The sequence below is a fragment of the Caretta caretta genome, chromosome 1 (genome assembly GCF_965140235.1).
Source record: "Caretta caretta isolate rCarCar2 chromosome 1, rCarCar1.hap1, whole genome shotgun sequence".
NCBI lineage: Eukaryota > Metazoa > Chordata > Testudines > Cheloniidae > Caretta > Caretta caretta.
The window spans coordinates 149,735,898-149,761,754 of record NC_134206.1 but is presented as its reverse complement, the minus strand read 5'-3'; the positions used below and the strand labels follow the sequence as shown (position 1 = coordinate 149,761,754).

The 25,857-nt window shown below is 40.9% G+C and overlaps 1 protein-coding gene across 11 annotated transcripts in view; it reads left to right on the top strand.

Moving 5' to 3' along the window:
• The window catches only part of DMD (dystrophin), a 2,122,534-nt gene that overhangs the window by 914,797 nt on the left and 1,181,880 nt on the right, over positions 1–25,857 (top strand). For all 11 annotated transcript variants that reach the window (XM_075132091.1, XM_048863664.2, XM_048863629.2 and 8 more), the window contains 4 exons: positions 2,896–3,137; positions 5,126–5,306; positions 22,651–22,796; positions 23,759–23,971. In XM_075132091.1, the coding sequence (XP_074988192.1) occupies positions 2,896–3,137; positions 5,126–5,306; positions 22,651–22,796; positions 23,759–23,971 (782 nt within the window). The remainder of the gene's footprint in view (positions 1–2,895; positions 3,138–5,125; positions 5,307–22,650; positions 22,797–23,758; positions 23,972–25,857) is intronic.

The window sequence follows — 25,857 nt, the reverse complement described above, 5'->3', positions numbered from 1 at the left end:
AAAACACTGATGCATCTTGTTACTTGGTTCCAGAAGTGTACTAAATGGATTTACGTCTCCTGCCTTCTCTCCCTCAAGTGGCCACAGGAAACATGTTCAGACTTACAGTTTGGCATACCCCAAAGTACAGCTTGACATCCTCATGCTCTCCCAAACTCTTCTTCTCTCCCTGATCCAAACACCAAACCCTGTCTGCTCCCTCTCCCAAACACCATCCTTTCTCTTGTAATGTGTTTGTGAGTGGACTGTACCACAACAGTGACTGTAGTAGGACGAGAGCCTGAGACATAAGCCCTTGTATCAGAGGCCTGGGCTAAAGTAGGCAAGTTAAGTTGTGAGCAAGAGGCAGGCCCTGCTCACAGAATCTGGCAAGAACGGGGTTGATACTTCAGAAACACCTTCCTAAGTAGTGCCAGGCACAAGAATATACACACAAACAGAAAGGTGGTACACCCTGATACCAGCACATTCCCCAAAGATAACAGGAACATGCTTACTCAGCTTAAGGATAAGGTCAGGATGACAGCATGAGGGATAGAGATGTTTTGATCGAACCTACAGGTACAAAGCAATGGGTGGCAACCTGATAGATCAGGGGAAATACATAACTTGTTTGTATTGGTGTATAAAGATGTATCTCAGAGGGAGTGTCTTTGGCCAGCCGAGGGGGCAATTCCCGCCATTCACTGAGCCGCATCCATTGTCATGGGCATACCTGTGCTAGTATAACTGTAGACATTGATCCAGGGAGCTAGGACTGTGCTTCTTTGACAATAAACCTGGCTGGGTGCCTTTGTACCTTAACGGAGCTTGTGGTCATTGGGCAGTTCGCTTGAGCTGTGCCAGTTATCTGCACAGAGCTGGGATAGCACACAGGAGAACACCCACCCACCGCTGAACATCTAACCACAGTGACAACTTCTGAATTGGAGAGTTGGCCAAGCAATGTAGGGCTATTTAGCAGCTTCTTACGCCTATAACTCCTGGCTTGTTTTTCAAAATCATGCAACATTTGCTTGGGGGGTAAGAGAGGAAGGAGTATACCAGGAGCAGAAAGAGACATAGCCTGTGGCACTGTTGTACTCCAGCTACTTTCAATTGTTGGACAGCCACTTTCCAAGTGGAGTTCAATACAACAACCAAGAGTTGGCTCCAGCACAGAGCATGCCTGAGAACCAGGGAGCTGCACACAGACACTGAGCAGCATGGCAGAGAATCCAGCCAAAAATATTGTAGAGTAGAAAAGTTTAAGTCCTAGGAAATTTTAACAAGATTTGTAAAGTGTTTTTGTGTATTCCTAAGAATACACAGAAACCTTTTTAGAACAGAAGATCTCTGTAAATTATTAATTTGCATTGTAGTAGTGACTGGTGCCCTCAACCATGGATCAGGACCCCATTGTTCTAGGCACTGTACAAATGTATCTCAACAATTTAAAATTCTATGAATGTGTTTACATACTTGCCTTCTGATATCTTAATTATTTTGTAACCATAATGAGGGAATTTTTGGGTGGAGGATGGGGCAGAATGCAACATTATTATATCTTATATTTCTCTTCAAAATAAAAAAGATTAACATACTCCAGATATACCAAAGCCCACACAGGCCTGGAGAAACAAGCTATGGCTTTGAGAGATATAGTTACGTTGAAGTTTAGGTTTGAGGCTTCTGTATGTGGGGAGGGATAGCTGAGTGGTTTGAGCATTAGCCTGCTAAATCTAGGGTTGTGAGTTCAATCCTTGAGGGGGCCATTTAGGGTTCTGGGGCAAAAAGTGGGGATTGATCCTGCTTTGAGCAGGGGGTTGGATTAGATGATCTCCTGTGGTCCTTTCCAACCCTGATATTCTATGATTCTTACTGATGTATAGCCTTTGTGTTTGGAAAGATCGAGGGGGGAAAAGATATTTTATTATTTTGATGAGCTGAAGACTTTTGTTTCTGCAGAGTTGGCCCGTAGGGATAGTGGTGAGCTTGTTATTAAAGATGTGCTCTCAAGCTCATTGATACTACAATTTGATTAACTCTGACTTCATTATCTGTAGTATTGCTATGTGTATAATTACAAATCATGCCAGCAAGAAGTACATATGACTGTTCACATTAGAGCTTTTCTCTATCTGATATCTGTATAGTATCTGATATCATAGCCTCCTGATATCTGTAGTAAATATGAGCTACTCAAATTAATGATATTACTCTGATTAGTTTTGAATTGATGCCTACAGTGCCAAATTTCAGAATAATTATAAATTGTGCTAGGGAAAACCCCTTTGTTTTACTTTTGATTCCTATTTTGTTCAGTGTGAAATCCCAGGGCTGAGCTCTTTTACCTCATCACTGCTCCAAGTAACTTTATTGCAATTGCTAAACTAAGTATTTTTGCTTAATATGCCTTGTTTCAATAATGGTGAATGCTGAATTTATGTGTAGTATGTAATATAGATGCTAAGCGTAGAATTTTCAAATACACAAAGTTACTTAGGAGCCTAAATCCCATAAACTTGAAATTAGATTTTTGCTCCTAAACTATTTGGACACTTAGAAAAGCCATCCCTAAGTATTAAAATGTAATTTCAATCAAGACAGAGTTTTCCGAAATGTAAGTTTAAGGCATTTTATTATTTCTCATAGTAGCTTTAATTATTTCCGTGTGCTGTATCTCTTCTTTCTGCTTTATTCCTATTATGGAGCTATAATCTATTTTGATTCATTCTCATAGTAACAGCAATATCTTGCCAGCAATTTACAATAGATTTTAAATGCTCTCTCCACTAATATATGACAGTCATACATTTATATACAGAAACTGAGTTGTTAAATTCTTTCCCTGCTTCTTTTTTGTGACTTAAAGATACATAAGTATTGAACTTTTTTTTCTTCCTTTCTTTTTAGAGGGCCTTAATGCTGACAACATCAAACAAGCCTCAGAGCAGTTGAACAGTCGCTGGACTGAGTTCTGTCAGTTGCTGAGTGAGAGACTGGCGTGGCTGGAGTACCAAAATAACATCATTGCCTTCTACTCCCAGCTGCAGCAACTGGAGCGGACAGCAATTACTGCTGAAAACTGGCTGAAAGTACAACCTACATCAGCAGCAGATCCTGCTACAGTAAAGATACAGTTAGAAAAGTGCAAGGTTAGAGGCTCTTTTCCAACCCTTTCATTATTATGCTTGATATGTATTTCTACATTTTGTCAGATGATGGTTGCCAGTTTTTCATTATGAGAGTGGAAAACAGTCTTTATATCTTTCAAAACTAGGTATTGTCAATACCCAGTCTATGAAAGTTAGCAATGATGAGTGTAAAAGGACAGGAGGACACAGTGTATGGAGGTTAAAATTAAACATTTAGTTCTTTTCAGCAAATAACTAATGCTTGTTCTGCTGTACTTTTAATTGATATTAGATGTTGGATGGTTATAGCCATATGACCAGAACGTTATGCAATATCTTAAGACCATTGTAAGGAGGAACTTAATTTACTCATTAATGTTTGGTCAATAAAAAGAAGTGCCTGTTAAGGCTTGAAAAGTCAGCTCCTTGAAGTGACTGATTTCCTTGGGTAATTTAATGGTTTGTTATACTTTGCTAGTTTGTCCTCTGATTGCAACCCTTCTGGCATTTGGACTTTTGATACAAGTTTAGCACACCTTAATTAGGTCCCGAAGCAGCAGAGCACTTATACATGCGTTTAAGTGTTTTGCTGAATAAGGGCCTTATTGTAGAACATTATACATACTTATGGAAGCAATCTGAAGGTTGTATTTTCACAGATGAGTTCATGACATAATTTTAAAGCAACATTTTTTTATTGATACAAGGAATTTCATAGAGCTGCCTTCTATTCCTGCTATATCTAGCAGGATTTCAGTTTTGCTAACATATGGCTAGCTTATGCCCTGCATGCCATTGGGCCATCCTAGAGTTCCCAAGAGTAATGGAGCCTGACTCAAGAAGAGTTCCCAAGCAGTATTTCCAGTGTGTGTAGTGTATCACAGTGAAGCCTGCCCCTTTTTATGGTCCTGGACAGCTCTGTAGGTGGGGATACTAGAATCATGTCATGATCATTAGCCTTGCCCTGCTGACCTCTTTCTGGCAACTGGCACCAATAGGGGCCATAGAGGGGAGCATAAAGGATATGCTGATTTAGGATTCTGGACAGCCCTTGTGCATAGGCACAAGTGTGGAGAGCTCCCTACACATCCTGTATGTACATTTTTTTTTTAATTCATGTACTATGTTCCTGCTTCTGCACTTTGTTAGACCAGATTTAGTTTGGTGTCACTTTATTGAAATCAGTGCAGTGGCGAATTAGGCCCTATTTATGTATAGATTTATTTATGACTCTGACTCACTCTAGACTAATGCTCATTTCAATAACTAAAGTGTTTTTGGTAATTATAAATCTCCACATTAATGAAGAATTTATCATAGAAGGTAAGTTGAACCACAACTCTCCTAAACTGTAGGCATTGTTTGAAAACCAAGCCCAGAGCAGATATGTTTTTTTGTGAATGATTTTTTTTTAATCTTTAAAACACCAGTCCAAATTCTCATGTCTTATCTCTCTTAAATTATGAGATGTTCAAAATCTGGATGCAGACCTGAAATTTCCAACTTGAGTCTCTCTCCACTTTCTAGGGAAGCTCAGCCAATACCAAGATATTTTCTCTCCTCTTACACGGACACCAGCATAGTCACCTTTTAAAAAGTGGATAATGGTCAACAGTTACCATTTCATAACATGTCAAATTGCACAGTTATTTCTTATTCTCAGTATAAGAAAGTAGTTTTCATATCCGATACCACAAATGAGTAACTGTTACATTTGACTTTTTATGGTGACCACTCTACAGTGAAGATTGAGGGACTTCACTGAGCGTATTAAAATTTGACTGGACAAAACACTGGCGATTTACACAGTAGAGAACAATCCTAATCTGGCAGTAAGGTGAACTAAGTAAACTAGTACTCTAGTTCTTCTCCATCACCATTTTCTGTTCCAGGAATTAGGAATATCTGATGTTCTCTTTCCCTCTTTTATTCTATAAGAACAGTGATGATCTGATGAAGAATCGCTTATAGGATGATTTTATTCTGGAATCTTTGTCTTCCCTATACAGGAAGAAGTCTCCCGGTTGTCAGCCCTTCAGCCTAAAATTGTGCAGCTAAAGGTTCAAAGTAAAGCACTGAAAGAAAAAGAGCAAGGGCCAATGTTTCTGGATGCAGACCTTGTAGCTTTTACTAACCACTTCAAACAAGTTTTTGCTGATGTACAGGCCAGAGAGAGAGAGCTACAGACCAGTAAGTGTTGTTCATGGCTAGAAATTACTGTACCCAAGAAATTTTTTTGCAACAGAGTTTATTTTAATTTGCTTCTTTCTACCCAGTGTTGTTCTACAAAAGGGAAGTGAGTTGTGGTGGTCTATTTTCTGTAACTGTTTTAGAAATATCTATTAATCAGTTAACTGCATGTTTAATAATATGAACACTTGAGAAATTAAAGGTTTACTTGCAATCACAGCTCACACTCAGGATTGTTCTCTCACACAGCATTCCCAGGATAGCACACGTATGGCCAGATTCACCAATACTTCCCAGCAACACCAGACAGCCTTGATATAACTGTCCAGTTAAGCCAGGTTTACTTCTACTTGGCACCACTGAAGAAATGCAAAGCAGATAAATTGTACCAGTGAATATAGCCTGCGGAGTTGTGTAGCGCAGGTGGCTAACCCTGGGAGAGACAAAACAATAGTAGTGGCTTCACTGCTATATTAGGATCCATCATTTACCTGTATACGGAGAGTCACTGAGATATTTTTATGTGAATTGAAAAGAAAGATTTTGAAATTAATCTTGGGTGTTGTGGAGCTAGGTCAGTAGTATAACTACCAAACAGCACAGAAAAAATATTTAAGCCAAAATTTGGAGAACCACCCATTCATTAAGCGCTTGGTTGTGCAACTTTTTTACTCATGTTGGAAATCACTTACTCAAGCAAGTAGTCCCAGTGATGTTAATAAGACTACTAGTGTGTATAAGTGTATGCAACATTTGCATAGTCTAAGCCTTACATTTACTGTCCTAAGTTTTGGTGTTGTTTTTTTAATATTCAGATACTACTTGAAAACCTGGCTTATTTTCCTTTTGTTCATATTTTAATGGGTGCCTTATAGAAATCTGTTTTCTTGAAAGGCAAGGCACATAAGGAAGCAAACACGCAGTTGCTTGGAGGGCTTAGTGAGGCTTCAGGCGGGATAGGAGGCTTCAGTGCTGGGAGAGTGAAGAACTAGAGACAGTAGAGAAGTATGTCAGCATAAATATTGCTCAATTGATAAATCAACCTTGATAATACTTTGGTAATGAAAAACAGAACGCCATACATTGAATGAACAAAAATATATATTTGTATCCAAAACATCTTTTTAGATTGGCAACACCCTTTTACTCCTGTATGAAGATGATGCATTGATACTCTGAGATATAATAATACATTAGAAAATATGTTAAGTCCATTGACAACAAGGAGAGAAAAGAAAATACAAAATGAGCCTAAGTCTCAACACTGAGACATTCTTTCATTTTATTAAATTGGCCTGCCACTGTTGAGCTAAAACACTGAATAGCAGAATTGTAAGAGCTGGGTTTGTGTTTAGGTTTCAAATTTTCTTTCCACATGAACTCTTGATAAGATAGTGGCTATCAAAAACATGCAACATCTTTAAGAAAAAATATACTTACTTCTATTTCTGTAAGTTTCCTTGTTCACAGTGAAAGAAGAAAATTAGTATTTGATGCTTTTCCAGTGCAAGCAAAATCTGAATTACATATCCCCAACTAAACCCCTTTATCCTAACCTACCCCATTGTACACTTTGGAAGAATTCAGATCTTGTTCCAAACTTCACAGCTCAAGCAAATCTCTCCTGACTTTTGGAGGAGAGGGGAATGGGTTTTTATACACTGCTCTGCTATAAAAATCCATTTGATCCAACTCATTCTATATTGATCATTTGATGTCCATATGTATGTGCATTTTCCTGTATTTTCTTAAATGATTAGCTGAAACAGCATAGTGATTCTGCAGTGATGCTTCATTAGACACTACTTTATTAATTAGATTAGATTCAAGATGAGACTCTGTGGTAGCATGCTGTAGTAAATTAGGCAGGCAGCTAGCAGATTGCTCTGGTCTCAATTCTGTCATTGACTTGCTGTGTGGCCTTGAGCAAGTCACCTAAATTCTCCAGGCTTCATTTTCACTGTCTCTAAAATGGGGATTAAAGTACTTATTTACCAACCACAATGGGATATTGTGGAAAATAATTAGCTAATGTACGTAAAGTGTAAAGCTACAGCTGCTAAGAGCTATATATGCCAAGTACTATTATTCATCACGTGCTCAGATGCATCAACTTTTCAAAAACCAGAAAGTTTTACACCGCAGACACCCCATTTAAAAAAAAATCTGTGCAAGGAAGCTTTATACCATTTAAATTTGAAAAGAAGTGTATAATAAACACAATGATGGATTTGTTCACAAATGACTTACCCAAGGACAAACAGAGGCAGAACTGGGAACAGAACCTAGGTAATCATGAACCCTAATTTATATAATCCTACACATCTTTGACTTTTTTTTTTTTTTAACATTTACCACTTTTGAATTAAATCTTTTTTCAAAAGTAGGAAAATATTATGCCACTATTAGAAATTGACTTTACTCCTGATTAAAGATACCAAGTATTCCAGTAATAACCAGTAATGTGTGTGCGCACACAGAGAGAGAGAGAGAGAGAGAGAGAGTTCATGCACTTTCTTTATTCTGTATGACAGAAAATGCCTGCCTTTCATTGGAAGATTGGATATTTACACCTCTTGTTTGTATAAGTTCTTTCTGGTTAAATTTCTTTTGTTGATTAAATTTTCTGAGTTGTGAATAGCTTTTGGTAGTCCTAGCAGCAGCAGCGCTTGTGTCTTCACTTTATTTGATTAGTATCCCAAATGTGATAAACAAGGCATTGTGTGATTCAACATTAGGTTTTGTTAAATTCCTTTGTCTTTTGGTGGCTGAGGACCACTATGTTTTGAAGGAAGCAAAAATCTTTATTTTCTAGGTGGGTTTTTTTTTTTTTGCGGGGGGGGTGTCTCATTTTAGGAGATATTCTTCCCCATGTTCTGTTGCTTTTTTAAAGCACTATGAGCAATTTACTCCCTATGTATTGGGTTCAGTGAATTTGTTATCAGTAAGCTATGTAAAGCAATATTTATTTCATGTTCAAACAACTGAATTCCTCTTTAGATTAGCTTTCCCCTACCTATAATTTCTTCAAAATCTGTTCTGTTGTTCGTGTAGGAAAGAAGTGTAACCTTCTATGATTTTTTTTTTCATGAGACTGTCTGGAAAGATTTAAGTGGATTTCTAAAATGTTCAAACTTTGTAGGTTTTTGTTAATTATTCTTTACAATTAAATGTGTCATCTTAGAGCACTGGTATTTAGAAAAAGTAAAGCACCACCGTATGCAAAGATTTAGACCCAAGAGTTGAGAAGAATATCATATCCACCTGACATTGCAGGGAGCGTTTGGATATGTGTAACGTAATTACCCATTGGATATTTGGCCAGGACACTGGTTTATGTGGAGGGTAATTCGTAGCTAGTTTCATTACTATCTTGCTCAAGAATGAGAGGTTGGACAGTGAGATCTGCTTATCTTGAGATGTACAAGATCTGTTTAGTCAAGAGAGGAGGTGTCTTGGGAATAGTCATAGAATCATAGAATATCAGGGTTGGAAGGGACCCCAGAAGGTCATCTAGTCCAACCCCCTGCTCAAAGCAGGACCAATTCCCAGTTAAATCATCCCAGCCAGGGCTTTGTCAAGCCTGACCTTAAAAACCTCTAAGGAAGGAGATTCTACCACCTCCCTAGGTAACGCATTCCAGTGTTTCACTACCCTCTTAGTGAAAAAGTTTTTCCTAATATCCAATCTAAACCTCCCCCACTGCAACTTGAGACCATTACTCCTCGTTCTGTCATCTGCTACCATTGAGAACAGTCTAGAGCCATCCTCTTTGGAACCCCCTTTCAGGTAGTTGAAAGCAGCTATCAAATCCCCCCTCATTCTTCTCTACTGCAGGCTAAACAATCCCAGCTCCCTCAGCCTCTCCTCATAACTCATGTGTTCCAGTCCCCTAATCATTTTTGTTGCCCTTCGCTGGACTCTCTCCAATTTATCCACATCCTTCTTGAAGTGTGGGGCCCAAAACTGGACACAGTACTCCAGATGAGGCCTCACCAATGTCAAATAGAGGGGAACGATCACGTCCCTCGATCTGCTCGCTATGCCCCTACTTATACATCCCAAAATGCCATTGGCCTTCTTGGCAACAAGGGCACACTGCTGACTCATATCCAGCTTCTCGTCCACTGTCACCCCTAGGTCTTTTTCCGCAGAACTGCTGCCTAGCCATTCGGTCCCTAGTCTGTAGCTGTGCATTGGGTTCTTCCGTCCTAAGTGCAGGACCCTGCACTTATCCTTATTGAACCTCATCAGATTTCTTTTGGCCCAATCCTCCAATTTGTCTAGGTCTTTCTGTATCCTATCCCTCCCCTCCAGCGTATCTACCACTCCTCCCAGTTTAGTATCATCCGCAAATTTGCTGAGAGTGCAATCCACACCATCCTCCAGATCATTTATGAAGATATTGAACAAAACCGGCCCCAGGACCGACCCTTGGGGTACTCCACTTGATACCGGCTGCCAACTAGATATGGAGCCATTGATCACTACCCGTTGAGCCCGACAATCTAGCCAGCTTTCTACCCACCTTGTAGTGCATTCATCCAGCCCATATTTCCTTAACTTGCTGACAAGAATACTGTGGGAGACCGTGTCAAAAGCTTTGCTAAAGTCAAGAAACAATACATCCACTGCTTTCCCTTCATCCACAGAACCAGTAATCTCATCATAAAAGGTGATTAGATTAGTCAGGCATGACCTTCCCTTGGTGAATCCATGCTGGCTGTTCCTGATCACTTTCCTCTCATGCAAGTGCTTCAGGATTGATTCTTTGAGGACCTGCTCCATGATTTTTCCAGGGACTGAAGTGAGGCTGACTGGCCTGTAGTTCCCAGGATCGTCCTTCTTCCCTTTTTTAAAGATTGGCACTACATTAGCCTTTTTCCAGTCATCCGGGACTTCCCCGGTTCGCCACGAGTTTTCAAAGATAATGGCCAATGGCTCTGCAATCACAGCCGCCAATTCCTTCAGCACTCTCGGATGCAACTCGTCCGGCCCCATGGACTTGTGCATGTCCAGCTTTTCTAAATAGTCCCTAACCACCTCTATCTCCACAGAGGGCTGGCCATCTCTTCCCCATTTTGTGATGCCCAGCGTAGCAGTCTGGGAGCTGACCTTGTTAGTGAAAACAGAGGCAAAAAAAGCATTGAGTACATTAGCTTTTTCCACATCCTCTGTCACTAGTTTGCCTCCCTCATTCAGTAAGGGGCCCACACATTCCTTGGCTTTCTTCTTGTTGCCAACATACCTGAAGAAACCCTTCTTGTTACTCTTGACATCTCTGGCTAGCTGCAGCTCCAGGTGCGATTTGGCCCTCCTGATAACATTCCTACATGCCCGAGCAATATTTTTATACTCTTCCCTGGTCATATGTCCAACCTTCCACTTCTTGTAAGCTTCTTTTTTATGTTTAAGATCCGCTAAGATTTCACCATTAAGCCAAGCTGGTCGCCTGCCATATTTACTATTCTTTCGACTCATCGGGATGGTTTGTCCCTGTAACCTCAACAGGGATTCTTTGAAATACAGCCAGCTCTCCTGGACTCCTTTCCCCTTCAAGTTAGTCCCCCAGGGGATCCTGGCCATCCGTTCCCTGAGGGAGTCGAAGTCTGCTTTCCTGAAGTCCAGGGTCCGTATCCTGCTGCTTACCTTTCTTCCTTTCTTGTCCAACTATTTAATGCTTTTAGGATGGTTGACAGGTTCCCTTAATCTAAGTTGGTTGACCAGTTCTGTCTACAGGAGAGCTAAAGTACTCCCTCATATCCTTCATCAGCCATGATTGTCATAGATCTGAATCACATGTCCTAAGTGATTCTTTCCAGTGCTTCCTGAATGTCTTGCTCTGTGACTGCTGAATTCTTTGATGGGGCAAGATGTTTTTTCCAACCTGGTCTCAGTATATTGTTGTCTAAACAGGGCATCATAGCTACAGATGGTCTTCAGTGAGAAATGTGTCAGTTGTTCCTCATATTGAGGGGAGCTGCTCTCTGGGGTGGCATAGCAGAAGGGGATCTGCACTGACAAAGCGATTTGTGGCTCAGAAAAGTGCCCACCCCGCAAACCCAGTCTGAAATTTGAAAGTTAAACTAGTTTCTTTCCGGATTACTTACCCTTGTTAACCAGGGAAATGTTAAGAAAAAAATCCTTACCCTGCACATACCACTGTCTCCACCAAACTAAGATTAAAATGTAGTCATCCAAGTGGGAAGAACATGACCTGTACCTGTAAACTCAAGGACCCAGCTAAATTCCATAGTATCTTCAACGAATCCATACCAAACAAAAGAGCCTAGGAAAAAATCTGGTGAGATGCACCAAGTAGCAACTGAGATTCTTGTAACCAGAGTTTATATAAAATTCTGTTGCTGATGCATGGGACAGAACAGAATCTAGTTGATTCCTCCATAGCTGCACTGTATCCACAATGCTAATAGCAGTAAGAATGCTTGTTTGAACAGATAAGTCTGTACTCAGGGTACAGAATTATTGAGTACTAATGATACCACAATGCTAATAGCAGTAAGAATGCTTGTTTGAACAGATAAGTCTGTACTCAGGGTACAGAATTATTGAGTACTAATGATACTCAGATTAGATCAGAAAATAGCTCTTTTCAGCCATAGATCAGCTCTACATTGATATATTTTCAAAGTAGAACTGCACGGAAAAAAAAATACACTCCTCCTCACACACATGTGATGGTTGCTTTGGCAATGCACCCCCCGCCCCCCAAAAAAGGATAAAATGAAAACCTGAAAGCGAGTCTCAAATCTGTTTTTTCCCCCCATAAGCAAGTGGCTCATTCATACCATGAGATGGTACTTTTGGTAGATAAACTGCAAATGAAGGGTTATATAGTTAATTTTAGCAGCTGGCATGTTACCCTTTCTTCTTTCTATCCTTCCCAAAAGAAATTTTTTGAATGTTTTCACTTAATCATTTTGAGCTGATTTGCTTTTTTTCTCACAACCCCCGCCTCCCATCATATCCTTTTTCAGGATATTCCACCATTTTCCCTGGTAGCCAGTGTGAACCCAGTAACTTCAACAACTGCTGTATCCAAGAGTTCATGCCACTGGCAATCTAGGATAACTCCCCAAGACTATGCAAAACACAGTCACCACAATAAGATCAACATTTTGGTTTTCCTTCTTTCATGTTTTTCTTTAGTTAAAGAACTTTTTAAACCTTGAGCATTTCACATAGTCTTGCATAAGAGTCTGTAATTTAGAGATTAAATGTGCACAAAATGACACAGAATCCTATGATAAATATAGGTTTTTTTCAGAATGAACGTTGTGTATTTAAAAATAAAGTGCTGTCTTATGAATCATACACATGCAAATTATATTTGAGACCCCAAGCAGATCTAGGCTATGCATTATTTTTGAAAACACTTCTTTTTCTTCAATTAATATAAAATATTCCTTTGAATTGGCTTTTGGAGGGTTTTTTGGCTAGTTCTATATTTTATTTTTTAAATTCTGCTTCCCAAGATGTCATCAGTGATTGAACAGAGTTTTAATGAGAAGCACAGATATAATTTCATTTTTGTTAGGCTATATACTTTCTCATATTAGTATTTCCCCTTCAAAAAAGAAACAAGTTATCTAAGGAATTAATCTTTATTACATATTGTCCTTTCCTGTATGTCCAGTTTATCTTCCCCTCCTCCCTTCCCCTTCCCTCAATGATAAATTAAAATGGGGGGGGGGGGAATGCATGTGATATCATCTAATAAAACAATTGAATTTTGTTTTATTATATTGGTTCGTTATAATTCTTGTAAGGCTGGTAAAACCCTGTCTGTACCATTTCTTTTAACATGGAGATAAATCAGAGAAAGGAATTGTTAAAGCATTTTCAGAGCATTGACTGTTCCCTGACAATATGATGGAAGATTCTAAAAGGTTGCACTTTGGTGGTTTCTGATGACATGGAGGAAAAATCGGGGAAACCCACAGCTCTTATCAGGAGAAGAAGAAAAGCAGAAAAGCTTCTCAAAAGTTGGACTTTGATGATCAACTTCAAGGACAAGTACCACAGAATAAGTGAAAGGAAGAAAGTATGTTCCCAGAAAAGGAGTTGAGAAAAGTATGGTAGTTTGTATGATTTAAAAAAAATTAGGTGATCAGTCATGGTTGCTATTTTATGCCTTCTTTTAGTTCAGATTTCTGAGATTCAAGCTAGTTCATTCATTGCAGGAAACAGTTGTATCAGTTGAAATGATTCCATTGATTCAAATTTGCTGCCTGTCTTCTACTGTAACAATGAGCTGATGAATAGTGAATTTACCTTGATTATAGGGGGAAAGTGTAGATAGGGTGTGTGTATGGAGAATGTATGCTGGCCTGTCTGAGACTGGAATAAAATCTCTCCTACTTAATTTCAGGTGGTGGAAAAGAAATCTGTTCAATAATTATCTGGGGGAAGGAGGAGAGGGAGAAGAGCTGTTTTCAAATGTTGCAGTATTTTTCTACATGCTAAAAATAAATAGATTGATATTTGTCTCAATGAATTTCTTAGCCTAAGCTCACTCTTGTCCTCTCTCTTGGTATTTTCACAACCTTCATTGCCACTGATTGCTTTGATGAATTGGGACCCCAACTGATTTTCCCCATGCTCACACAGGAAATCTGTGGCAAAACTTGGAATTGATTACCCAAATCTTTGTCCCATATCTTTACCAAAAGGACCATCTCTCCTTGCTTTGCCACAAAGTAAAGATGTAGATATAATATTTCTCAGGAATTTAAGAAATCACAGTAAAATATCACTGTATACATTTTTGGTCAATATAAAGTCCTAGATCAAGTCTGCTGTAGGTGGCATGTGATAAGGCTTTGTATAAATGTGTTACTATTTTTAAAACTTCAGGCCCAAAATCTGGGTTTCCAGAGATTGTTCCCTTTCTTTAGAAAGGGATAAAGCTTTTCTTCAACTTAACAAAAGGTTTTAGGTATTTCTCAAAGGGAAATTTTGTGAACATTTGTATGACTAGAGGTTATATTCAGTCATTGCCTTCAAATAAACCAAATTTCCTATTAAAATTAAGGGTAATCTGCTCAGGACACATAGGTGAATGAAAAACAGGCACAGTGATGGAGTTAATCAGGCCAGAACTTTATTATCTTAACAATGGGGAGGGGCACTATCTGCACCCCCTCTTTGAGAAACCTGGCATTTAATTGAGTCCAGTTTGACATTACAGCATTCACAGTATATAATAACTTTGGGTGGAGGCTCTGCCTAACCCAGAGGTGGGCAAACTATGGCCCACAGGCCACATCTGGCCCATGGGAGTGTCCTGCCCGGCCATTGAGCTCCCAGCTGGGGAGTCTAGCCCCTGGCCCCTCCCCTGCTGTCCCCCGCAGCCTCAGCTCACTGTGCTGCAAGCCCTCTGGGTGATGGGGCTGTGAGCTCTTGCTGGGCAAAGCAGTGGCATGGCTGGCTCCAGCTGGGTGGCGTGGCTGTCAGTCCTGGTTCTCTGAACGACATGGTAAGAGGGCAGGGAGTGGGGTTAGATAATGAGCAGTGGGTCCTGGGGCGGGCAGTCAGGGGACAGTGGGCAGTTGGATAGGAGTGGGAGTCCCAGGAGGCCTGTCAGGGGGTGGGGGTGTGGATAGGGTCAGGGGACAGGGAGCGGGGGCGGGGGGGTTGCATAGGAGATGGGATCCCGGGGGGGATGGTTAGGGGTGGTTGGGGGTGGGGGTTGGATGAATTGGGAGTTCTGAGGGGGGCAGTCAGGGGATGGAAAGTGGGAGGGGGCAGATTGGGGTGGGAGGCACAGCCTTCCCTATCTGGCCCTCCATACAGTTTCAGAACCCCGATGTGGCCCTCAGGCCAAAAAGTTTGCCCTGCACCTGGCTGAACCCCTAGGACTCAGCTCACTTCTGAATCCTCATACCCTGTCATTTGTGAGAAGGGTTAGAGGGTACTCAGAGGGACCTCAGTCTGTGAAGTCTTCAGGTCTGCTCTTCTCCTTACAGGCAAAAGGTCCTCCAGCCATGTCCCAGCTCTCATTTGCCTCAGGAATCTGGTTCTGTAGCCGTTATCTGCCTGGGCCTCCAGCTGCAAGTTACAATGGACTAATCTTCCTAGAATCCTCCTAGCATTAGAATTCCTACTCTTCATTCTTTTAACTTAAACTTTGCTTCCTCCAGGCTGCAAGAAAAGGTGGAAAAACCTGTGAATCCCTGCCAATTTGATCCAACAGGAAAAATGTCGGTTCCCAGCCTGTAGCAGTGCATGGGATACTTCCATCCTAAGTTCAGGACTCTGCACTTGTTGAACCTCCGATTTCTTTTGGCCCAATCCTCCAATTTGTCTAGGTCACTCTGTATCCTATCCCTACCTTCCAGTGTATCTACTTCTCCCCACAGCTTAGTGTCATCTGGAAACTTGCTGAGGGTGCAATCTATCCTATCATCTAGATCATTAATAAAGATGTTGATCAAAACCGGCCCCAGGACCGACCCCTACGGTATTCCATTTGATATCGACTGCCAACTAGACATCGAGCCATTGTTCACTACCAGTTGAGCCTGATGATCTAGCCAGCTTTCTATCCACCTTGTAGTCCATCCAATCCATACTTTAACTTGCTGTCAAGAATGCTGTGGAAGACCGTATCAAAAGCTTTGCTAAAGTCAAGATATATCACATCTGCTGCTTTCCCCATATCCACAGAGCCAGTTATTTCATCATAGAAGGTGATCAGATTGGTCAGGCATGTCTTGCCCTTGGTGCATCCATGCTGACTGTTCATTTTGAAGCACTTAGAGGAGAGGAAGGTGATCAGAGTTTCCTTGAGGACCTGCTCCATGATTTTTCCTGGGACTGAGGTGAGGCTGATTGGTCTGGAGTTCCCCAGATTCTCCTTCTTCCCTTTTTTTAAAGATGGGTATTATATTTGCCTTTTTCCAATCGTCCGGGACCTCCCTGGATCGCCACGAGTTTTCAAAGATAATGGCCAATGGATCTGCAATCACGTCAACCAACTCCCTCAGCACCCTTGGATGCATTAGATCTGGATCCATGGACTTGTGCACGTCCAGCTTTTATAAACAATCCTTAACCTGTTCTTTCACCACTGAGGACTGCTCACCTCCTCCCCATACTGTGTTGCCCAGGAAAGCAGTGTGGGAGCTGACCTTGTCTGTGAAGATCAAGGCAAAAAAAGCATAGAGTACTTCAGCTTTTTCCACATCTGTCCCTAGGTTGCCTCTCCCATTCATTAAGAGTCCCACTTCCCCTAACCTTTTTCTTCTTGCTAATATTCCTGTAGAAACCTTTCTTGTTACCCTTCACATCCTTTGCTAGCTGCAACTTCAGTTGTGTTTTGGCTTTCCTGATTACTTCCCTGCATGCTCGAGCAACATTTTTATACTCCTCCCTAGTCATCTGACCAAGTTTCCACTTCTTGTAAGCTTTCTTTTTGTGTTTAAGCTCACCGAACATTTCACTGTTAAGCCAAGCTGGTCGCCTGCCATATTTGCTATTCTTTCTGCACATTGGGATGGTTTGTTCCTGTGCCCTCAATAAGGCTTCTTTAAAATACAGCCAGCTTTCCTGGACTCCTTTCCCCCTCATATTAGCTTCCCAGGGGATCCTGCTCATCAGTTCCCTAAGAGAGTCAAAGTCTGCTTTTCTGAATTCCAGGTCCATATTTTGCTACTTTTTCTTCCTTTTCTCCTGAGGATCCTGAACTCAACCATGTCATGGTCACTGCTGCCCAGGTTGCCACCCACTTCTACTTCCCCTGCTAATTCTTCCCTGTTTGTAAGCAGCAGGTCAAGAAGAGAACGGCCTCTGGTTGATTCCTCCAGTAGCTGCACCAGGAAGTTGTCCCCAACACTCTCCAAAAACTTCCTGGATTGACTGTGTACTGCTTTATTGCTCTCCCAGCAGATGTCAGGGTGATTGAAGTCCCCCATTAGATCCCAGGGCCTTTGTTCTGGAAACTTCAGTTAATTGTCCGAAGAAAGCCTCGTCTACGTCATCCTCCTGGTCCTGTGGTCCATAGCACATGCCCACCACAACATCACCCTTGTTACTCTCACTTCTAAACTTAACCCAAAGACTCTCAACAGACTTTTCTCCAGTTTCAGACTGGAGCTCTGAGCAATCATACCGCTCTTATATATAGTGCAACTCCTCCACCTTTCCTCCCCTGCCTGTCCTTTCTGAACAGTTTATACCCATCCATAACAGTGCTCCATTCATGTGAGCTACCCCATCAAGTCTCTGTTATTCCAATCCAGTCATAGTTCTTTGACTGTGCCAGGACTTTCAATTCTTCCTGCTTGTTTCCCAGGCTTCTTGCATTCATGTACATGCACCTAAGATAACTAGCCGATTGCCCTGCTTTCTCAGAGGCCCCCACTGTTGCACCCTCCTCCTTGTGTTTCCTCCCAGTATCCCACTTACCTCAGGACTTAGGTCACCATACTCCGGCAAACCTAGTTTAATCTCCTCACTAGATTAGCAAACCTACCTGTGGAGGTTTCAGAGTAACAGCCGTGTTAGTCTGCATTCGCAAAAAGAAAAGGAGTACTTGTGGCACCTTAGAGACTAACCAATGTATTAGAGCATAAGCTTTCGTGAGCTACAACTCACTTCATCGGTTGCATACTGTGGCTCACGAAAGCTCTTTCGTGAGCCACAGTATGCAACCGATGAAGTGAGCTGTAGCTCACGAAAGCTTATGCTCTAATACATTGGTTAGTCTCTGAGGTGCCACAAGTACTCCTTTTCTTTTTGCTACCTGTGAAGGTACTCCTCCCTCTCTTCGTTAGGTGGATCTCATCTCTTCCTAGCAATCCTTCTTCCTGGAACAACATCCCATGGTTGAGGAATCCAAAGCCCTCTCTCTGACACCACCTGCATAACCACACATTCACTTCCACAATTTGACGGTCCATACCTGGGCCTTTTCCTTCAACAGGGAGGATAGATGAAAACATGACTTGCACCTCAAACTCCTTTATCCTTCTTCCCAGAGCCACATAGTCTGCAGTGACCCACTCAAGGTCATTCTTGGCAGAATCATTGATGTCCACATGGAGAAGTAGGAAGGGGTAGCGGTCTGAGGGCTTGATCAGTCATAGCAAACACTCAGTCACATCCTGAATTCTAGCTCCAGGCAAGCAGCATACTTCTCAAGTCTCTCGGTCTGGTCGGCAGATGGATGACTCTGCCCCTCTTAGGAGGAAGTCCCCGATCACCACCACCTGTCTCCTCCTCTTGGGAGTGGTGGTCGTGGAACCCCCATCCCTACGACAATGCATCTTATGCCTTCTGGTCGATGAGGTCTCCTTCTGATCCCTTCCCTTAGATGGCTCTTCCAAATAATTCTCTGCAGTAGTACCCTTGCAGAGAGCCTCAAAATGGTCAGTCACCTTTGATAACTGTACCAAATAATAATAGTGGTTGTTATTCCTTCTAGGCAGAAATAAAAAAAAATGTCTAACAGTAGGGGTCACATGTGAAAAACAAGAACGTTTATAAAAGGAAAATTATTCCTGAAATACTGAGATATAATGTAGTACTGAAAAAAAATATTTATTCTGACTAACAGTGGAAACTATTGCAAAAATATATGGTGTAGCTGAGAGTTGTGTGGAAAAAGTGAAACAGAATTTACGTTGTTCCAGTGAAATGACAAGTGGCTTTTTAAAAGCAATATTTCATATTTAAATCAGTCTGCCACTGGCTAGTTAAAATTGGTATCTTTTTGATCCTGCATGAATTTTTATTTAGCTCTTTGAATAGTAGGAATCATAATTAATTTAAAATGCAGAAAACTGCTAGCTATGTTTGTATGACTTTTAAATTATTTCTGGCAGCGTTTTCAAAATAAAAGCTTTTGTAGAGCCTGTTCTAACAACAATGCTAATATGTTTGCATCCAGTTCTGAGATCTGTTCCAGCAGTATTCCTATATATACCTGCAACAAACTGTACACATTGCACATTGCATTCCTTGTGCAAGGAAGCGTTTCTCACCAAGTTTATTTTCCAACATCGTTAACCAGACTTTCTGGCCAGGACCCTTCACAGTGCTCAAGGTATTTGGTTCCTTTGTCGCCTCAATGAAGGATGCCAAAATGGCTTTTACTCTCTGTTTAGATCTTCTGAAAATTCATTGACTCTGCTTCAAGAGGCAGGAAGGTTTCCTGTGGGTGAAGTCTCTATCCCCCATCAAGATTAGGTGGTCATCTTTCCCCACTTGCCTTCCTGATGACTTTGTTGACCTTGCATATAAATGTGCTTTTCTTTGTCTTTGGTCTCACCTTGCCCAACTTATATCAGAGACACATTCAAGCAAATGGAATTGCATTCCTTTGTCTGAAACAGGCATGGCTTTGGCATTGCTTGCCAAATGCATTTTCAGAACACATTTCCAGCACCTATCTATGAAGTCCTTTATGGGTTTAACATACATACAGCAGCAAGAATATTAATGATCAGTGAGTAATTAGTTTTCCAGTGATGTATTATATACCCAAAAGGTGGCATGTAACATGACAACAGTGTGCCAGCTGGCTTCAGGATGATATTAGGGTCATACTTGTCCAAGCCCTGCCTCCCCATTTACACTGCTGTTTTTAGCACTATATAGTGTCCCATTACTGGAGCCCTCCCACTTCTGTGGGGAAAGACTCCAGGAGAGGGGATGGGCCCATCAGGGGAGTTTTCAAGCTCCTTCCCTCCTTCCAGACCCTTTCCTCCGCACAATGAAAGACTCTGGAAGTGGGGACTACTGAAGCCTTTCCCCGGTGCTGCCTCACGGCTGGAGTCTTTTACTGACGGGTGTAGCTACATACAGCAGTATGGATGCAGCCTGCTTTTCACTGCGGCATACCCTACATGCCGTCACCAGTGGTGTGTAAAGTGGACATAGCCTAAAGCTTGTTGTTTCCACTTACAAGATGTGGAGCTTCTAAGAAAGTCATTATTTACAAGAGTCAAAGATGACTTTAGGCTGAGATACTGAACTATGTTTCACTTTTCTAATAAAAATAAGACTTGAGAATTTTATATTTCCTTTCCTCATGTGAGCAGTATATAATGTAAGTGTGCCCTTTACTTTTGGAGCAGTATGTTTAAATGTTCTGTCCTCACAGAATTGTTGGTATATGACGAGTCAAAGATAATATAAATGTAATGAAGGAAAAGCGATTTGAAAAGACTAATTTAATGAACACTCTGTTCTGACTGGAGAAAAGCAGGAAGAATTCCCTTTCCAGTGTTTTCCAGATCAGATGTTAGGGGAGACTGGAATTTTGGATGGAGAAAGTACACTACAAGAAAGCAACACTTGTCCCTCTGTAACCGGATGCAGACTCACCGGTGGTGCCTCCTGCTGGTTATCTCAGGGAATTAGCTCACCAGCCTCTGGAGTGCCCTCTTCAGGCCGGTGCCTCACCTTACTGCTGGCTCCCATACCCCTCCCAGGACCCCAGTGCCCCTTTCACTGGGGGCTGCCCCCTGGCAATACCCCACAATTCTGGGTCTCCCCCTCCCAGGGGAACCCTCCACCCACTATCCCTACCTCACCTCACTCGTAAGCTCCTGCCAGTCACCAGCTAGCCCCCACACCCTGGGCAGACTGCAGTATGAGCCATTCATCACAGGCAAGCTTGGGTTTGGACCTGGTGCCTCTGTCTAATCTTGGGCTGTCCCCTGCAACCTCAGTACCTGTTGAGCCTAATGCTAGGCTGCAGCCTGGGACTTTCCTGGCTGGAGCACCCCAGCTCCACAGGCCCTTCCCCAGCCCAGTTCCAATCTAGGTACTCTGCTTAGGTCCCTGCAGCCAGGTCCCTCCCTCTCAAAAGTGAGAGAAAGAGTACTCTTCTGCTCCTGGCTTAAATAAGGCCTGCTGGGTCTGTTTGGGGCATGGCCCCCAGCTGCAGCTGCTCTGCCAATCAGCCCAGCTCTTCCCCTGCTCCAGCCCTCTCCCAGGGCTATCTTAAACCCCTCACAACAGCAAACACTTTTTCTTACAAATCCATTGTCACCGGTCATGATGGCCAAGTTTTTTAAAAGCAAAAGGTGATTTTAGGTGCATCAATTTGTGGGTGCCCAACTAGAGAGAGCTTAGAGGCATACAATTTTCAGAGGGTGGGTGCTCGGCACTTTCTGAAAATTAAGTACCTTTAAGCAATCACAAGCCAAACACCGCAAAGTTGAGGCACTCAGAATCACTGATTATGTCTCAAAATCTTGGTCAAATTGCATTCACTGTTTTATTAGAATGTAATCAAGATGGCACTGAAAACCTTACGTAAGTACAAACTTTATCAGTTCTCAGAGGAACAGCCGTGTTAGTCTGTATTCGCAAAAAGAAAAGGAGTACTTGTGGCACCTTAGAGACTAACCAATTTATTTGAGCATGAGCTGTAGCTCACGAAAGCTCATGCTCAAATAAATTGGTTAGTCTCTAAGGTGCCACAAGTACTCCTTTTCTTTTATCAGTTCTGCATTTTGTGACTATGAAACATTCTTTCTTTCTAAAATATCTTTTAGAAGACATGCACACTGTAGATATAATAGAGGTACAATAGTTTTGTGGCATTTTTAGTTTAATGTGGTGTGGCAGAAATTGAAAAATATTTTATTTTCAAGTGGCCATTAAATCTGTGTGTGGTTTTTCAGTGACTGCAGTGCAAGCTATGGTGGAGGCAGAAGGGAGCAACTCTACTTATGAGATGCTCGTGTCTATGCCAGATGTTGTCTATTTAAGACCTCTGTAATGTCAGTTTAATGGGCACAGTCCAATAAAATTCAGCTTGAATTTCTCTTTTATGCTAATGTTATAAGTTTTTAACAGCTGTCCTAAGTAGAACATTTTACCTTAACAGATATGCTAGACACACTAACATGAGCCATAAAACGGTGATGCCACTTCCTACAGCAGTTCTAAAAGCAGAACTGAGGTCCAAACAAGAGAAGATACAGTGGTCGGTCTGTCTGGTATCAAAAATAGCAGTGTTTAGATATATTGTGCTGTAACTACCAGTACCATCCCACTCTGAAACTAAAGAGCCAAAACACATTAAGTAAAAAAACAACAACAAAACCCAGCAGTAAATAATAAATGTAAGGATGAATGTGTAAATTATTCAAAGCATTTTGTCCTCCTGTACTTCTTTGGGTACATTTTTGAAAAGATCTAGTGGTGAAATTCTGGGCCCATTGAAGTCAGTTGCAAAACTGCAACTTCAAGAGGGTCAAGATTTTACCTAGGACTTCTCAATATCCTGACAATCACATACAGTTCAGTTAAGAGAGAATGAAACATTTTAAATTTCTTCTCCTTTTTCTCTCTGCATTTGGTTTAGATTTTGACAGTTTGCCTCCTGCACACTATAAGGAGACAATGAACACTATCCTTTTGTGGATCCAGCAGTCAGAAAACAAACTCTCCATACCTCAGGTTATTGTCACTGAATATGAGATCATGGAGCAGAGACTCAGGGAGCTAAAGGTAAGTGTATGGACTGTGGAAAAGTCTTCTGATTGAAAAACACAAGAGGAAGGAACTTCTGCTGGCTTAAACCATCATAACTCCATTGAAGCCAATGGAAGTATGAGTGTTTACAGCAGCTGAGGATTTAGCCCAACAGCTATGGTTGGGGGGAGGGGCTACTTACTGATCTCAAAAAGGATTCTGAATGTTATTGAAAAAGCACCACGGTTGGTATTTGCCAGTTGAAACAAATACTTAAGGTACTGAACACCTTAAAGGAATAGCTTTTGCATTTTCCCATAGAAACAAAATGTTCTCAGAGATATTTACAGCACTTAAGCAGGCATTCAGCTCATTGTAATGAATGTTTTCATGTATGCATTAGAAACTAGTATTATGAAAAATACAGAACATTTACTTCTCTCCATCCCAATCTGCAACTCCTGTTAAATTTCCAAGCAGAGACAGATGTGGGATGAGCTTTGCCAGTGGGCATAAAGCTTCTCTGCATGTGGACTTTTAGTATTATTTTATTATCCGATGGCTAAAGAGCATTTTACTGGATGCAACTGGCAGTGAAAATATAGAAATGTAAAGCAGAAAATATCTGTTCTCCATGCTGATCAATATATTGATCAATGTACTGATCAATCCTTGATTCTGAAGATAAGTGTATAGTAATCATTGGGGACATAATACGTTATTTAATGGAGTATACAATGTCTCAATGAATTTAATTATGCAAGTATTTATACCGTTAAAATTAGGAATTGAATGTATTTCTAATCAGCTGTTTTCTGAATAAGATTAAAATTTTACTTAGGTCATGGTAAAGTGTCTAATTCTTTTCTTTGAACAATTCTTCTAATAATTTCAGTCATTTGCTCAATAATATTTGACTACTTCTGGGGGGAAAAGTGTTCAAAATAGCTCAGTATGTTCCAAGTGAATGAATATAATGTTAATTTTTCATATCACAGGCTTTGCAAAGCTCTCTACAGGAGCAACAAAATGGTCTAAACTATCTCAGCACAACTGTGGAAGAGATGTCCAGGAAAGCCCCTGCAGAGGTCAGCCAGAAATATCGATCTGAAATTGAGGGGATCGTTAGTTGCTGGAAGAAGTTATCAGCTCAGCTGGTAGACTGTTGCCAAAAACTTGAGGACCTGATGACTAAGCTCCAGCAGTTTCAGGTTAGTAGGGGTTCTCTCTCTCTCTCTCTCTCACACACACACCCATCTTCTGGTGTCCTGTGACATTAAATGTTTATATATGCGTGCATTTTTATATATTTCTGTAAAAGTTAATTCTTGAAATAAAACAAGATAGAAGGGAGGAGTCCCAGGTCAATCCATGTGTGAGATTCTTGTATTGCACTGGATATTTGAATCAGAATAAAGGAAATTTAAAAATTCTAAACCTTTGGCAGGTACTAAGTGTTGATTGACTGACGCAATGATGATCCATTTGATAGATTATTGTAAGAGTGAAATCCTCACCCGACTGAAATCAATGGAAGCTTTGGTATTGACTTCAATGAGTCCAGAATTTCACCCAGAATTCTTACCTTTTGCCAGTTTTTGCTTGTGTCAAAACCAATGACAAAACTCCTATTGATTTCAGCGAGAATAAAGTCAGCGCCCCAACGCTGTAATCCTTCAAACACTTTTCCATGCAACTCTAACCTTCTTGATTTCAATGGATTACTTTCATCGTCATTGTTATCACTGTTACTTCTATTGTGGTAACAACTACTACAGGTCACTAATCAAGGATCAGGACCCCAGTGTACTAGGCACATAGGTAAAACTATTTATATACAAATTTGCAGGAGTAGAGCCCTAGACTGTTTTCCTCATGGCAGAGATTTTATGTAGACATTCGTTGGCAAGTCATCTGATGCACTGTTGGTGCTCACCAAATGAACAACAAGACCAGGGGAAACCTGGACCTACAAATATTATAATATGTCATTCATGTCTCAATTTTGAATATATTTCTGTTCCGTTTGTATATAATCCTAAAGCACAATTTTCAAACTGATTCTGATTAATCAGGCACCAAAATTCCGAAAATATTCTGCAGGAAATATCTTTACATTTTATTCTACCCTCCTTCCATGTAAACGATCACTTGCATACTCATAAAAGACAAGGGAATTAAAGTAACCCTGAAGCCTTTTTCAAGGCTGACCAGCACAATGTGAGTTGTTACATACAGTGCTCCATTTACAATTTATGAATATTTCAGTCCCTGTCCTTGGTTTGTTTCAAGTAGAATTTGATTGTTGCTTTTGTGTTATGGAATATAGCAAAATAGGATTTTTTTGAGTGAGTTCAGACCACTGTTTCCTATTTAATCCAGTACAGTCATCTGGTCAGGAATAAATGTTCTGTTAGCAGGGTCATGGTTGGTCTTGTATCCCTGTTTCTGCAAAGAAAAACCCAGTAGCAAAATAACAAAGCATTCATTCATCTGATTCTGTTTGACCATAGGGGAGAGTTGACCATAAAAAAAATATCATAAATAGGTAATCAACAACATAGCAATTTAAGAACTAATCTTCTCCAGAAGACCCCAACAATCCTAAATTTGGTTTAATTGGAAGCACTTTGAGTCTGAAAATAATAAAGTTGGCTGTCATAGCAAGACTTGGGTTTGTGTTCATTGCTAATATAATGAAATATTGGGAAGTACGCAGTTTAAGGTACTATCCTTTCCTTAAGAAATTTAAATTGGCTTTTTATTCATAACCGCTGGCTTTCCGTGTAGAAGTTTAGGAAGATATCATTGCCTTTTTCAAAAAGACAGACCTCGGTGTCTTAAATAGCATTACATCTCTCAGTAAAACACTTAGTTTTGACAATATAATGTGCACTATTTCTGAGCGCATAATGGCTACTGCTATGTTAGCCTTCACCGTATTACTAGGATCACTGCGCAACAAGTGTATGATTCATATAAAACTGATTGCTTGTATATCCCTCTAGTATACTTTGAGTGTTTAGTTAGTTTAGGTGGCTTCTTGGCTATTGCTTCCTAATGTAGTGTATCGTAGAGGTATATGTTCAAATCACTA